At 30.2% G+C, this 16287-nt stretch overlaps 1 protein-coding gene across 2 annotated transcripts in view; it reads left to right on the top strand.

The window, feature by feature from the left end:
• The window catches only part of LOC118199262 (mitochondrial intermembrane space import and assembly protein 40-B-like), a 56881-nt gene extending 42495 nt beyond the window's left edge, over positions 1 to 14386 (top strand). For both annotated transcript variants that reach the window (XM_085813372.1, XM_085813373.1), the window contains one exon: positions 13873 to 14386. In XM_085813372.1, coding sequence (XP_085669498.1) covers positions 13873 to 14201 — 329 coding nt within the window. In that variant the 3' untranslated portion in view covers positions 14202 to 14386. The remainder of the gene's footprint in view (positions 1 to 13872) is intronic.
• The last annotated feature ends 1901 nt before the right edge of the window (positions 14387 to 16287 follow it).

Genomic DNA, 16287 nt, shown 5'->3' with positions numbered 1-16287 from the left:
CATACATTTTTGTTTAACAATAAAACCAATTATTGCAGAATTTTTATCTTTGCTCCATCATCTGATAGATAAAGAAATAATGTTTTAATTAAAATTTTCTGCTGTGAAGTTCTGCTATTACTGATGGTTGCAAAATGTCCCAGCAGTTGAAAGAGCTATTGAAATATGGGATGACTTGCTACTGTACATTAAAAAAGTTGAATTGGGGAAGTTTAAAAAAAACTCATCGAAATCCTTCTCAAATATTTTGGAGGCAACTAAAGATAAAACATTTCTTATAAAATTAATTTTTTTTCTCTCTCTGTCGAAAATATTATTGCCTTTTCTTGAATATTATCAAAGTGATAAACCACTTATTCCCTTTTTTGCTGAAGATATCTTAAAACTTGTAAATGATTGCTTTTAGCACTTTAAAATTTTGAAACCAAAATATTCAAAAATAACTAAAGCAGAAAATCTTTATAAATTTAATTTTAATGATCCAAATTGTTATAATGATAAAAGTAAAGTTTATTTGGTATTCATTGCTGAGCAGTTAATGAATGATAAATGCGCAAGAAGGACATTTCACAAACTGCAAGTTTTGCATTGAAACAAGAAGGTCAACAATGTGTCTTAACAATGGTACAACACTTAATGGCTAAATGTCCAATAATTTATTCTCTTATTCAAAATGCATCTTGTATAGACCCACAGTTGATGGCTAAAAGTCCAGAAAAAGCCCAGAACAAAATGAAAATAGTTCTAACCGTATAAACGCGGAATAAACGTGTTTTACAAGATAATTGTATGAAATTCTGCTGCAGTTTGGAGAGATTCTAGACAAAGTAGTTAAGACAAATTTACATGAATTTTCTTCTTTTGATTCTCAAAATCTTTCTCTTGACACATTTCTCACTTCTTATTTTCATGATTTTCACTATTCTAAAGTATGGAAAATAGTGAAAATGATTCTTATCTTGTCACTTGGACAGGCCTTTGTGAAAAGGGGCTTCTCTGAAAATAAAGCAGTTGAAATTGAAAATTTAAGTGACTCATCATACATTTCTCAACGCACAGTATTTGATTACATAAAATTTTCTGGAGGTATTCTTAATATCGAAATTAATAAAGAAATAAGATCAGCAGCAGCTTCGATAAGATGCTTTTAGCAGATGAAGCCGAGACCAGCAGGAACATTGTTTTGTTTATCAAAACAAATAAACTTAGAAGAATAGTTAAAGAAAAGGAAATAGACATAAATAAATTAGATGTTAAAATATCTGAAAAAATTTCAGATTTTAAAAAAGCATAAATGTTTTGTATCTTTTATTCCATAGTTTATTATTCTAGTATCTTTCAAAAAAAACCAAAGAAATAAATTGTATGTTTACAAATCTGTTATTTTAATCTGCAAAATATTCTTAAATTGCAATTATAATAGTAGTTGACTGTGTTTAAATAAATATCAAATAAGTTAAATAATAATCATGTAAATCTCTAAAATATCTGTGGCTGTTATTAGTGTGAAATATACTTATACAGTCAAAAGTCGTTAATCCGGACTCGTCGGGACTTCGGCGATTCCGGATTATAGATCATCAGTTTAAATCTGGTAAGATGGCATGCAAAAATTACAAAATTAAAAATATGAAACCGTAATTTATGAAATAAAGAACAATTATGATCTAAAGGGTATCAAAATTTACAAAAAGAAAAAACTTAATATTTATTTGTTTACTTTATTAAACATTTCCTTCAATGTAAGTTGCTTCGTTTCATGTGATAATACTTTCTGTTTAATTCTATTAAACAGACATAATTTCTTGTTTAGTTACAAAGTTCCGCTGTTTAAGTCCTATAATTGCTGTGTTGAGAATATCGACTAATTTGTCAATCGAAATGTTTTCGTTTTCAATGACCTCTGGGTCACTTTCTTCACTATCGGAAGCGAATTATAATGACGAGGAACTTGATTTAAATCATATAAAAGACGGAGTACATCGAGATGAAATACTAAACTTAGTACGGAATTATAATCCAAATAAAATAAAAACATCTGCTCTGAAGATAAGGATAGTGTTGACAGATCAACTTCCAATCCGCGGCGTGAAATTGATAAACAGATTTCGGATTTCAAAACATTCGCTTTGTAGATACAAATTACATATTAGTAAATATATATTGGAAATTCTATTTGACATAATCTTTCTAATCTATCATAATCTAATAATGACGTTTCTGCCCCCCCCCCTCTGCGGCAGAGCAGCGTGAAATTGATAAACAGATTTCGGATTTCAAAACATACTTTCGCTTTGTAGTAAATATATATCGGAAATTCTATTTGACATAATCGAAAGTTCAAGCTTACTTTTATAAAATTGCTCTAACAGTCTGCAAAAAATAATAAGCCGGATCCAATTCGAAGATTAAGGAACAACGCAATCTGCAACATTAACTGAATTAGATAACTTTAGCTTAGCGTATAACTCCGTTACACATTAAACGCGCATGCGCACAAACATATTCGCAGCCGTAAGGGTCTTACGCGCTCTCGTAAACGCCTGTGCGCATGCGCAGAAAGTTTGTAGCTTTGAGGTCCAGATTATAGATCATTCCGGATTATGGGTGTCCGAATTAACGACTTTTGACTGTACAAGTTTTTCAAGAAATTATGTTCTTAATTTAATGTTATCTACTTCATAACTTGTAGGGAGTTAGTTTAATTTTCAAAATTGTTTTATCTTAAGTATTAAATTGAATTTAATAATAGTGCATAATACACACTTCTGTTAATTTCTTAAATGGATAATTGCTTTATTCTATTCGTGTTTTTTTTTTTTTTGTTTGTTTGTTTGTTTGTTTGTTTGTTTGCTGATAGGTCCTTAATTTTTTCTTTGATGGTACTTAAAAGTCCTTAATTTTCATGTAAGGAAATGTGTACGAACCCTGGTTATGTTAATAATGCTTCATTTTAAGTGTTAACCATATGTAATGTCCCTTTAATATTGTCACTACATAAAGGCGCTCGCTAGACATTTGCACGATGGCGCCGATTAGGCTTGGCGCGGGCCTGGCTGCAACTTCACTACTTGCAACCAATACAAGAATTTCAAATTTATGAGATTTAGAAGTTATAGGTGTTAGGGATGCTATAGAGCAAAAGCATAAAGATGTGTTTAAACAAGCTATAACAAAAAATTTTCAGTAATCTGTATATATAAAATGTGATGGACTATACATAGTTTATATGGTTTCAAAAGAAATACACCATCCTTTACCTGACAATTATCAGTTGGCGTTGAAAAGACTGGGTTCCGCATATTGAAAGCTGGAAACAGGGTTCGTACGGTCCTTACATTTTTATAAATCGGTTTTTGGTCCTTAAAAGTCCTTAATATTGGCCAAAATCAGTAGAAGTCGTTAATTTTAATCATCTGAAATTTCTGTCTGTTTTTACAACTGCCATTTTGAATGTGAATTAGCATTTTGGAGGAATATTTTTGCCGATTCATTGACATATATGGTTATCTTTTGAATGGGTTCATGGGTTATAATTTGTTTCGATGTCTGATGATGGGATACTCGAGTTTCTAAGCAAGAAGTGAAACATAAGCATTTCAAAATTCATTTTTTTCTAATAAAGAGCTCTTAAACAAATTTTCGCTTTTGGGGTTGTGAATACTTTTATTAAATAGTTCTAAATTTGACAACTTGTCAACAATTTGGCGATTTTTAAGATAAGTTTCTATAGAAAATTTTTAATTCTGAGATCTGAGAATTTTTCGGCGATTTTTTTTTAAGCATCATAACATTGTTCATAATTGTTCTTATTTGACATAACATTGATTATAAAATGACATGACATAAAATTTTTGATAACATTTAATAATGATTTGACATAAAATTTATCATAACATTGATAAATTTCATTAAAATAGTAGTAATATATTAGAATTCTATTTAAAAAATAACATTAAAATAAAAAATTTTTATTTTTTGCTGTCATGTTATAAAGTTTCATTTTGGCAACTTATTTTACAATATTTTAAATCTGAAAAATAAACAAGGTATGTAGCTATAAAGCATAATTTACGAAACAGCTCTTAGTAAAATCAAAATTAGCTATGTAATTAGTTAAAATGTCTTCTTTTTAATTTTTTCATAGTAAGCGTTTTTCCCATGTAATTGTCTTAAATTATTCAAAATTCTCAGAATATGCATCAGTTTTTTCTGTAAAATTAATTTTACACTTTTTCCTTCCCCCCCCCCCTTTTTTTTTTTTTTCCTCTCTTCAAAATATTTTTGGCTTTTTGCTGTTACAGAATTGGTTGGGATAATTTTTCTTTAGTATTTTTGACATTGCTGCATGGAAAGTTTAGAAGGATTTGAAGGCAAGATTTATAGACCCACGATTCTAGAAGATTCGAGAAATATGTGACAAAATAAAAAATGCCTCCATGGTACAGTCAAAAGTTGTTAATTCGGACACCCATAATCCGGAATGATCTATAATCCGGACCTCAAAGCTACAAACTTTCTGCGCATGCGTCGCGTTCACGCATGCGCACAGGCGTTTACGAGAGCGCGTAAGACCCTTACGGCTGCGAATATGTTTGTGCGCATGCGCGTTTAATGTGTAACGGAGTTATACGCTAAGCTAAAGTTATCTAATTCAGTTAATGTTGCAGATTGCGTTGTTCCTTAATCTTCGAATTGGATCCGGCTTATTATTTTTTGCAGACTGTTAGAGCAATTTTATAAAAGTAAGCTTGAACTTTCGATTATGTCAAATAGAATTTCCGATATATATTTACTACAAAGCGAAAGTATGTTTTGAAATCCGAAATCTGTTTATCAATTTCACGCTGCTTTGCTGCAGAGGGGGGGGGGGGGCAGAAACGTCATTATTAGATTATGATAGATTAGAAAGATTATGTCAAATAGAATTTCCAATATATATTTACTAATATGTAATTTGTATCTACAAAGCGAATGTTTTGAAATCCGAAATCTGTTTATCAATTTCACGCCGCGGATTGGAAGTTGATCTGTCAACACTATCCTTATCTTCAGAGCAGATGTTTTTATTTTATTTGGATTATAATTCCGTACTAAGTTTAGTATTTCATCTCGATGTACTCCGTCTTTTATATGATTTAAATCAAGTTCCTCGTGATTATAATTCGCTTCCGATAGTGAAGAAAGTGACCCAGAGGTTATTGAAAACGAAAACATTTCGATTGACAAATTAGTCGATATTCTCAACACAGCAATTATAGGACTTGAACAGCGGAACTTTGTAACTAAACAAGAAATTATGTCTGTTTAATAGAATTAAAGAGAAAGTATTATCACATGAAACGAAGCAACTTACATTGAAGGAAATGTTTAATAAAGTAAACAAATAAATATTAAGTTTTTTCTTTTTGTAAATTTTGATACCCTTTAGATCATAATTGTTCTTTATTTCATAAATTACGGTTTCATATTTTTAATTTTGTAATTTTTGCATGCCATCTTACCAGATTTAAACTGATGATCTATAATCCGGAAAAATCGATAATCCGGAATCGCCGAAGTCCCGACGAGTCCGGATTAACGACTTTTGACTGTATCAACATATCAGCACGTAATGGATGCGTTTTACAGAAAGTGAATTTCTTAGTTTTTGGAGAACGTCTGGAAGAACAATAGAAACATAATATTTGAATGTTTTACTCCTGATACTAGAATCATTTTCTTAACATGTTTATCTTCCTTTTATTTTCTCTACTTTTCACTAGACAAAAGCATGGAAAATATCAAAAAGCTTCTAATGTTATCACTTGGGCAGCCATTATAGAAAGAGATTAACTGTATTAAGCAGAGCCTAATTAACTTTCAACACTTGCCAACTGTGCCTACATCAGGCCTTTCAAGTTTGTTCCAATCAGCAGGTCCCTCTATAGACAAGCAGCAGAGGGACAACATTCAGTCTTTTGTTATGAATCATGCTGATTATGATCTCACTTCTCATTTTAACCTATGCTGTTTGACAAAAAACCTCCCTATTATTTGCTAAACCTCTAGACTGACTAAGTATGTGACAAAATCAGACATATATAAAAAGTCAGCATAAAGCTAACTAGTATTTCTTCTCCTCGCATAATTTCCTTCCTAGTTTTTCCAACATGCCATTTAGAAACTTTTGATTTAGAGTAGCAATGTAAAATGTATGCATGTATTACAAATTTTGTATACATGTAAATAATTTTACAGAAATTGTAGTATCTCTTGGATAATGTAACATGAAATTCCTCAGAAATGTAAAGCTGTGCCGGAAAGATAATGTTACAAGGGCAAGTCCATTTAACATTGAGATAAATGGCTATTTTGCACGGGCGGCTAAAACCCGCCGGGAAATGGAGAAATTCAACCAATCAGAGAGGACCGTTGCGCTGGGAACTTTTGGCATTATTTTTCGATCGCCAAATGCAATTTTTGTGGAAAACTGGTATACAAGAAAGCACTGTTAATTTTATGGTAACTTGTTCATACATCTTGGGTAGAAGTAGTTTATTTGTTTTGCTTATTTTGTGGTATGCTGATATGATTTAATATTTAATTTACTGTAAGGGCGATAAGTGAAGTATGTAAATCTCAATTTCGAAAACAAATACAACTTTATATTCTGCTCAGTTTCATATCTCATTACCGAATAACTTTTTGATACACTTTTAAATAAAGGGTGAAAATAATAATTGATAAAAAATACTGTATTGTGAAATTTGGTGTGTTGGTGTGTATTTAATTATGGCAAAGCATGCTAGGGCTATCTGCCTGAGGGGAGGGATGCCTTTCGTGGAGGACTTTTTAAGGGAAACTGGCTCGTATACACGTTACACATGGGGAAAACCACGAAAACGCCCATGCAGCCAGCCCGTTCGCGGGATTTGAACCTCGGACCGAACTACCAGTGTTCAGCGTCTTTACCGCTCGGCCGCTGGTGGACGTATTGTGAAATTTCTTGGTTGTTTGTGTATTTGAAAATGCTTGGTGATATCTAGGTTTTTATTATTTCATGTACTCTAAGCATCGTGAAATTCAATAGAGAAAATTATTTTAAGAGTATGTCTTTTTTTATTTAAACTACTTTTAAAACTTTTAGAAGTCTCTCTTTTGTGTATTTTTCCATAGGTAAAAGTATGCTAACAAAAGCTTTTACTGAAATATAGAAAATACAATTATTATTCCGAGAATCAATATATTAAAATGCTGATGTCTGATAACTCACAACATAACCCAGGTAACCCATAATCAGCTAACCCAGTAGCTCCCAAAAGAAAAAAATAATTGAGAAATTAACATGAAACTTTTTTATGCATTATTCTCCTCATAAATAATTCTATTTCATTGTGTTATGTAAAAATAAAGATGTAATTTTTAAAGTCCTGCTATATTAGCACAGTTAAGTAATTTTTCTTCATGACGAATCTGTGGAGTAATTTACACTGTGTTGCTATGTACATTATTTTCTTGTTAGACCTTTTCTGAATAATATTCCATAATTTATCACCTTAACTAGTCTCCAGAGTTTGTAATTATATATTAGCAAATTACACAGTCTTTAATCTGCAATTTTGATTTTATTTGTTTACAATTTCAGATGTCATGTATTAATCCCTAGCAGGAATTCTGTATAAGTTTTCTTGAAATACCATGCATTTTCTTTTTCTGTATAAATAAAATATTCCAACAACAGCTGCCACCATTGGATGCCTCTTATTTTTATTTTGTAAGGAGCAACAAATTGTATATTGTAGCCTACACATCTGCTGCTACACATATGTTCGTTTAATTTGCCATCATTTCTGATTATGTAATTGTGTGAGTTTTCATAATTCTGTATTTTTTCAGTAGAAATATAAATAAGAAAAACTAAAATTGTTGATTTTTGATAAATAAATTTTTTCTAGTCTTAAACCAGAGCATGCATAAAAATATGTCAGTTGATAAGAGATTGTATAATTTTTTTTTTTTTTTTTTTTTTTTTGTGTGTGTGTGTGTGTGTGTGTGTGTGTGCGTGTGTGAGTTCTGTATCAATGGTAGTAAATGAGAATGTTTTCTTATTTGCTTAATTCATTATTGCAAATCATGAAAACAGCATCTTCTTGAGGGTAGAAGACTCATGAAGTATATTTAAAAGAATATGACTTCTATTCATGCAACATATGAGAAATACCCCATGCAGCTAGCCTGTCCGCCAGCGTTCAAACTATCAGTGCACCTTAGTCTTATCCACTTGGCTGCTGATGAATACTAATTATGGAAGATGGTAATAATTTTTCTCAGTGTGAAAATTTTTTGACCATTTTATAGAAGGTTTTTCCCTTTAGTCTGCTTCAAATCTTCGGATGAAGTTATCATTACATGATGTATCATCGTTTTTTCTTCATATCAAAACTGGTTTGGAAACTGCATTTTTTTCCATTTGGAATAACTGTACAAAAAGGACTCTGTTTATAATTGTTAATCTCCAAGGAGATTTACTAAATTAACATCATTCAGTTTATTATACCATTGTTGTATAAGAGTCAAAAATGGCTTTAAGACAAATGGGTGGTATCTGAGTATAAGTAAACATTTAATTACATAATTAACATTCACTTATTGTTTTACAATGGTTTACACTATTGTTATGTTTTCCTAATATCTAATATGTTAAACAACAAGTCTATTTTGCTTGGTTTAAGGTTTGTTCCTAGGAACCAATGCTATATTTAATGTGTTAACTAAATACTCGTAAAATGTTAAATTGATTAAAAAAAAAAAAAAAAAAAAAAAAAAACTTATTTGTACATAGAAAACAAACAACTGAAATTTTCAACTTCAGGTTATATTTTGTGATTATGCATATGATCCATGTGCTAAAAATATTTTTAAATATAGTATTAAAAAGTTAAAATTTACAGAGTTTAAAAATTTATAAAAAAATATTCATATTATGCAACATAATCTGATGTTTGGAGCAATATACATATATTAAATTGTGATTTATCAACCTAAATAAATTTTTGATTAAAATATCTAGTGGTGAGCTATTAAAATATTAACAAAGAGAATATACTTTAATTTATAAAATTAAAATACCAAATTATAATTAAAAGTTTTAATTTTTAGAAAAGCAGAAAACATATAACTGTGCATAAAAAAACATGAAATAAGAAATATGGAAATCATATAAAATAGCAAACAAATTTCCTGATATACACAAGATAGAACCAAGTAGAGATTTTCAAAAAGTTTTTACATTCTGCTAAAGTTTTCCACATTTAACATTGTCTTTAAATCAAAAATTTTTTGTGAGTCAAAGAAGACCTTATTGTGGAAATACATTTTAACGAACTTAAAGTCCGTTTAGCTTCACCTCTGTTAACACCAATATTCTCCATAATAACTATACCTTCCTTGACACTATTAGGAATTTCATTATTCAGTTTTCATAAAGTATGGTTATAACATGCCAGACATGTGTTTTACCTGGAATAAATAATAAGCAAACAAAAAGAACATGGAGTTTGCAATTGCAAGACAAATTGAACAAAGGACTCATGTAAACTTCACACATGCCATCACTGAAGATATCATAATGGACTTTTTGTACCTCATTTAATGTTGCACAAACCTAATATTACTAATACTAAGAATAGGTTAGATAGATTTTACTTGTATATATATATCAAAGCTGTATTTGAAGAAATTGAAATGAAAAAGCTGATTTCCTCACATAGAAAGAGCAGCTTACTAAATGCATTGGATTTCACTTTCTAAAGCTTTTGATAAATTTAATTTGTAGATTTTTCATGCAGTCATTGCAATTATGTAACGGAAGAACTTGGAATGTTGTTTGAACAAATCCACCTGCGATACGAAGTTCTCAAAAACATAGATGTCACAAAATTCAAAATTTTGACAGGTGATGACTTTAAAATAAACCAAAAAACCTTAGACTGATGCAGAGTTTGATTAATTCTTATCAATTTCAAGGGTTATCTGATATATGTTCTTCAAAAACCCAGGAATGAAAAATTTCTTGAATTTTTTAGTTTTCTGAAGAGGGACTTATATCAGTTAATTCTGAAAAATGACATAAGATTTTATGTTAAGCTGCTATTTTTGCCTTACTTCAATTTTACATGTTTTTGTCAGTTAAGAATGACATACTTTTATCTGCTCTTGAATGACAGAAACATTAATTTTACTAAACCATGGGTTGTATAAAAATAAAGTACTTTGGAAGTAGATTTAAGCAAAATAAGTATGTTTCACAGAAGATTCATAAGTATGTATAACAGAAATATAAATTCTAATTGTATTGGAAGTTAATAACTTTGAATTACATACTTACAAATGTCTGATATGTGCATATTTGGTTATATGGTACCTATCCCCATACTACTTGATAAGAGTACTCTAGCTGATGTGTTTGTAAAATATCTACAAGACACATAACAATTTCACTGGCATGTCGGTCTCCACAGCCACAGTAATCTTGTTTGCAGATAAAGTATAATATTGGGTACAAATACTTTGATTTTCATTTACCATTTTATGAAGATCATCAGACCAGGTAAGCTGAGCAAAATGTGTCCAAAATCACATTTATTAGGATATAAACCTAGCTATCAGCAGTTTACCACTCATGGGCTCTTTTTTTTTTTTTTTTTTTGATAATTTTGAACATTATAAAGATCTTCACATTTTACATTCCTCATGTTGAGCTACTGACATTTTTTCTAAAACTCTATTTGTTACATGCATTATCCTTCACACATGTTATGTTTGTAAAAGTATTGCACCTAATCTTCTGTACGAAAATATTGTTTTGGGAATCAAATGTAAATCAAGTACTTTAAATGAACTGAGATTCAAATGTAAAAATTGGAAGACTTTCCTAATATATTTTGTACATTTCTTATGTGTTGAAATTGGAAGAGAATTCGAGATTTTATTTGATACACAAAACAATTTAAAAAATTGCATATTAACCTTTTCAGAAATACAGTATATTATATTTGAGATTTGTGCTATCAATTTATTCAATATGTTACATTTCTTGAAACACAAACATCGCACAAAAATGCAATACATTTTAGAAAAAGTTAAAAAATTAAATTATAATTTGTTAGTATTTAGGAACCTTCTGAAAAAAAGTATATAAGCTTGTGGCTTTGTTGGCTAAATTTGGGTACCTAATATAAACAAAGAAAAAAGCAATGTTTCTTCTACACAGGAAAACTTGAGAAAGCCTTTTTCATGTGCATTTTTTACTTTGTAATAGAAAATTAAATGCTCTCTGTAATTTTCAGGACTACAAAATTAAGAGAAATGTCTAATTTAGCAAATAATTCTTGCAATACAACACTGTTCATCATTTTTGCAAGGTCTGGCTAGAAATTTTATTATACATTTCATGTGAGAAGCCGCCGAATTTTCCATTTTCACTCCATTGCCTTTTATAGAAACAAAAGTTAGAAAATTATTATAAATCAAAGCAAAAAAGATGTCATCAGAAGATACGAAAAGTGGAATGTGAGTGGAAAATAAATCCAAAACAAAACTTTAATTGCTGGCATAAAAATTGGTCACCAAAAACAGTCTCTGGCAGTGGCTTATTCTGATTGGTTGAATTTCTTCAGTTCCTGCCGAGTTTCAGCCACCCAACTATTTTGCCAACTAATTATTGTTGCCAAATTTGGCAAGATCAATTAAAGTTGCCAAACTTGGCAGACATTTGTCAACATTTTGGTTCTATCCCTGTATAACTGTAACTATATCCAGCCCTATATGTAAGTGTAATTTCGAGAAATTGAAGATGCTGGAAATTTCTGAGCGGGTGGGGAAAAGCTATATAATACTGGAGAGAGCATCTGTTCTCAATTTAGTTCAGAAGTGAGTTTGAAGTACTGAGGGATATTTATGCGAGCTTTTGCTCTTTAGATGCACTATGTTGTATTTAGCTTTCTTAATAGTTTGAAGGGTAACTGCTGATTGTGCTCTGTCATACTGAGAAGAGCTGTATGAGTACTTTTGTGAAAAGTTCTGTAAAGTGTTTCTTTTGGGAAAATAAATTTTATCAAGTTATTAATAGTGCTGTGTGCATTAAATATATTACAAACCCATATGCATGAAACACACAAAAAGAAAAGTAAGTTGTAAAGAGAAAATTAAAAGAAAAAAAAAAAAAGAAGAAGAATATTATTGAAATTAGCAAAATTTTAGTGTCCCATCCACTTTTACTGTAATAATTTATGTGGTAACCATCCATCCTTGTTGAGGAATTAGTAATGAGAGTGCATCTGAAATGCACCATGGCTGTTGTGGTGGCTATGGGGCACTGTTTTGCTGATTTTTCCTTTAAGCATTGACAGTGTAATATCTTCAGTCAAACATGTCAAAATGTAATTCACACTCAGAAAAATAATGGGATGAAGTTGAAACCATGAGCAGATATATCCAGGAAAATAGTTTTAAAATAAGAAAAACAATAGAAGTATTGATCTAGACATTGTGTGACGAAGAAATATATTAGGTTGTTACAAACACAGATTTTAAGACATATTAATAGTTAGCACCATATTCTTAATAATAAAATTAAATATTAGTGCAATTTCAGCTAATTAAATAGATGAAGCACTGGCCAAACCTGAGAAAGGTGTGCACAGTACAAAGTCCGAAATCCAGATTTGTCGGGACTTTGGTGATTCCGGATTTGGGATTCTTCCGGATATTAGATCATCAGTTTAAATCTAATAAGATGGCGGTAGAAATTATAAAATTAAAAATATAAAATAATGAAGTATTTATGATCTAAAAGGTATCGAAATTTACACACACACACACACACACACACACAAAAAAAAAAAAAAAAAAGCTTAATATTTATTGGTTTAACTTATTAAACATTTCTTTCAATGTAAGTTGTTTAAGTTGCTTCGTTTTTTGTGTTAATACTTTCTCTTTAATTCTGTAGACAGACATAATCTCTTGTTCAGTTACATCGTTAAGTCCTGTAACTGCTGTTTTGAGAATTCCGACTAACTTGTTAATCGAAATTTTCTCGTTTTCAGTAACTTCTCTGTCACTTTCTTAACTTATCAGTAGCGGTATTTTCTGGATCTAGAACCATACTACAGATTTCTGCATTCATTAATTGATTGATGATTGAGAATCATTGTCATCACAATGAAAAACTTCTTTTATATCATCTTCATTTATTACCGCTTCTCCACGTTTCTTTACAAAATCCATTAATTGGAAAATTTCACCTTTGTTTTGCAATATCTGAAAAACTTTAAAGTTAGGGGTTATCATGATCGAATTTAGCTAGCCTTCACTATACATATTTGGCTATGCATCATGAGCTTGGCGACTAACAACAAGTTGTTCCGTTAAATTTTATCTTGCTTCTATCACGCACTGAGGCAATTAAGCTTGAATTGTATTAGTTTAGTTATTTATTATACGTATGTCTATTTCTTGCACATGCCTAAGGCAGTGCAAGTTCTGAATAATAAAAGATAATAAATCTGGCAGAGTTCTGAATAAATAAATTCCCACACATACTTAAGCCTTATTTGAGGGCTGGCGCTAGATATCTTACCGAATGCAGTCTCCGTGGGTCCTAAATTCTCCAAGTCGGTGCGGCCATACATTTTATTTAATTTAATTTTAATTATTTATCTTTTCATATACTTTTTATTAATAAATATTTTATATTTAGTTTCTTTCAATATTTTTAAAAATTATTTTATATTTAGTTTCTTTCAATATTTAAAAAAATATTTTATGTGCATTATTTGAGTAATCCTTCTTCAAGATTTATTGATTTCTCCATATTTGCTTTTCTAGGTTTACTGTTGCCAAATGGTGAAATAAATTGGGCTTGTCCTTGTCTAGGAAATATGGCTGTTGGTCCATGTAGTGTTGAATTTCGAGAATCTTTAACTTGTTTCCATAACAGCACAGCAGATCCTAAAGGAAGTGATTGTTTGGAACAGTTTAGAGAAATGAATGAATGCATGGCACGATATCCAGCTTTATATAAGAAAACTGATGAAGAGGAGGAAAGGGCACTTGAAGGCTTAGATGAAGATGATGAAGAATCATTAAATTCATTATCAAATGCGCCAGCTTCTACTTCTGAAACTGTGACAGAAACATCAAAGTCTGAAAAATAAATTATTTTAAAAATATAGTTTTATACTAAATTGTATCTCCATTTGCTTTGTAGTAAGAAGTATTTGAAATATTGTCATTTTCTTGAATCATATGATTATTCTTAGACAGAATATCTCTTGTACATATGCATTTTTTACTACAAATTGTATTAGTTGAGTTATTAAACAGATACAGATATATATATTTGATGCTTTCTTTATCTTTGATCTCCGTATAAATGAAAATATTTTTACAAATATAATCACTTGCACTTTTTTATTTGTATTACACACTAAAATATTAATTTTTTTCAATTAGTTATAAAATTCTGAATATTAATTTATTACTTATTTTTATTGATAAAATTCTGAATACTAATTTATAAACTTATTCTTTTATTGGTAAAATTTTGAATATTAATTTATTACTTATTCTTTCTTTTATTAATTTATTACTTATTATTTTATTGACTGTTATGTGTAAATTTTAAGCTATACATCTACCAGTTGAAACATTAAAACTGAAATATTATTCAAATTTCTGTCTATAACTAGTATATATGTCTATGGTATTTACAAAATTTGTTAACAATGTTGATGCTCTTTTTCTCATAAAGGCCAGTTTGGTAATCATAAAAATAGTGCGAGCGGGCTACTCACGTGATGCATTATTAAAGATGGTCCTAAGCATGAATGAGCCATGCCTTATTGATGTTAGGTGTCAATACAGCAGCACCAGGAGGATATTATGACCAACAGAATCTAAAATTCAGATCTTGATGGGTGCAATATATAAAAAAGTTTTATTCATGCTATGCTGTTTTGCAATAGTAAATACCTGCAATGTGCACATATTAGCATTGCAAAATTAATGAATGAAAGGGTGCTACATGTCAAATAAATCTTATTTTGATACTCTGTATTGATAGGGGCCCACCAGCGGCAGAGTGGTAAAGATGTTGAACACTGGTATTTCGGTCCGAGGTTCGAATCCCACGAACGGGCTGGCTGCAGGGGCACTTTCACGGTTTTTCCCATGTGTAACCTGTATACGAGCCACTTTCCCTTAGGAAGTCCTCTACGAAGGCATCCCTCCCTTTAGGCAGATAGCCCTCGTGTGCTTTGCTATAACTGAATAATCCAATCCAATCCAATCCATCCTGTATTGATAGGTGAGCTATGAAATTTTTTAGTAAAGAAGCTAACAGTTTAATTTATGTCACATTAAGAATTTTGAATATGTTCAAGTTTAAAATTAATGGACTATTTTTGAAATTTCCGATGAAATAAGTAAAACTATATGGAAAAATTGTGCTTCTTTTTTATGCAATACTACTGTAACCCAAACAACATAAAATGCATTTTTTATGTAATATAATTCACAATTGTGATATGTACTGCATTGAAAAATTATAGAGATGGCTTCCATAACATATTTTGCACTGGGACTCCAGTTTTGTAAACTGAGTCCTTCGATTTTATTTTGAATATCAGAGTTAGTAGTTTATTTTTAGGCCATAACCCATTTCCCATTTTGATTCAACTCAAGAATTTTTTTTTCCCATATACTTGTAAATGTCATCAAATAGCCATGCATTTTTAAATTACTCATTTTTATATCAATATTCTTGCATCATCAGTATTGCAGCATAATACTGAAAGTCCATTTTTATTGACACGAAACAATATGAACATAATTTCTGCTTCCAATTTTTGGTATGCCATTTTATATGTAACATGTATTGTTACTTTATTTCATTTGTGTTGCACTGTAATTATTCATTTTATCTACTTTAATTATTTTAATTCTATTTAAGAAGAAGAAATTAAAATACTTACATGCTTTTCAGAAAATGTGGCCTGAGTATTGCATTGATTAACCTCACAAAAATAACTTGTGTAGAGCTATTGTCACTTTGTAAGCATGAATTTAATATATACCATGACTGTTATGCAGACTATGAAGAATATGTTAATAACAAAGGAAGAAAAGCTTGAAGAAATGAACAGGTCATCTAGGGTTTTCAGTTATTTTCAATGCCTGTTTAGGAACGGTGAATCTGGTAAAATTGAAGTATGGGAATTAATATTTCGTCTTATGGGGAGA

This window comes from Stegodyphus dumicola, chromosome 3 (genome assembly GCF_044657685.1).
Source record: "Stegodyphus dumicola isolate Sdum_Otavi_A_Nest chromosome 3, ASM4465768v1".
NCBI classification, from domain to species: domain Eukaryota; kingdom Metazoa; phylum Arthropoda; class Arachnida; order Araneae; family Eresidae; genus Stegodyphus; species Stegodyphus dumicola.
Note: the sequence above shows the minus strand (reverse complement) of the source record. Positions and strands in the feature narration are given on the sequence as shown.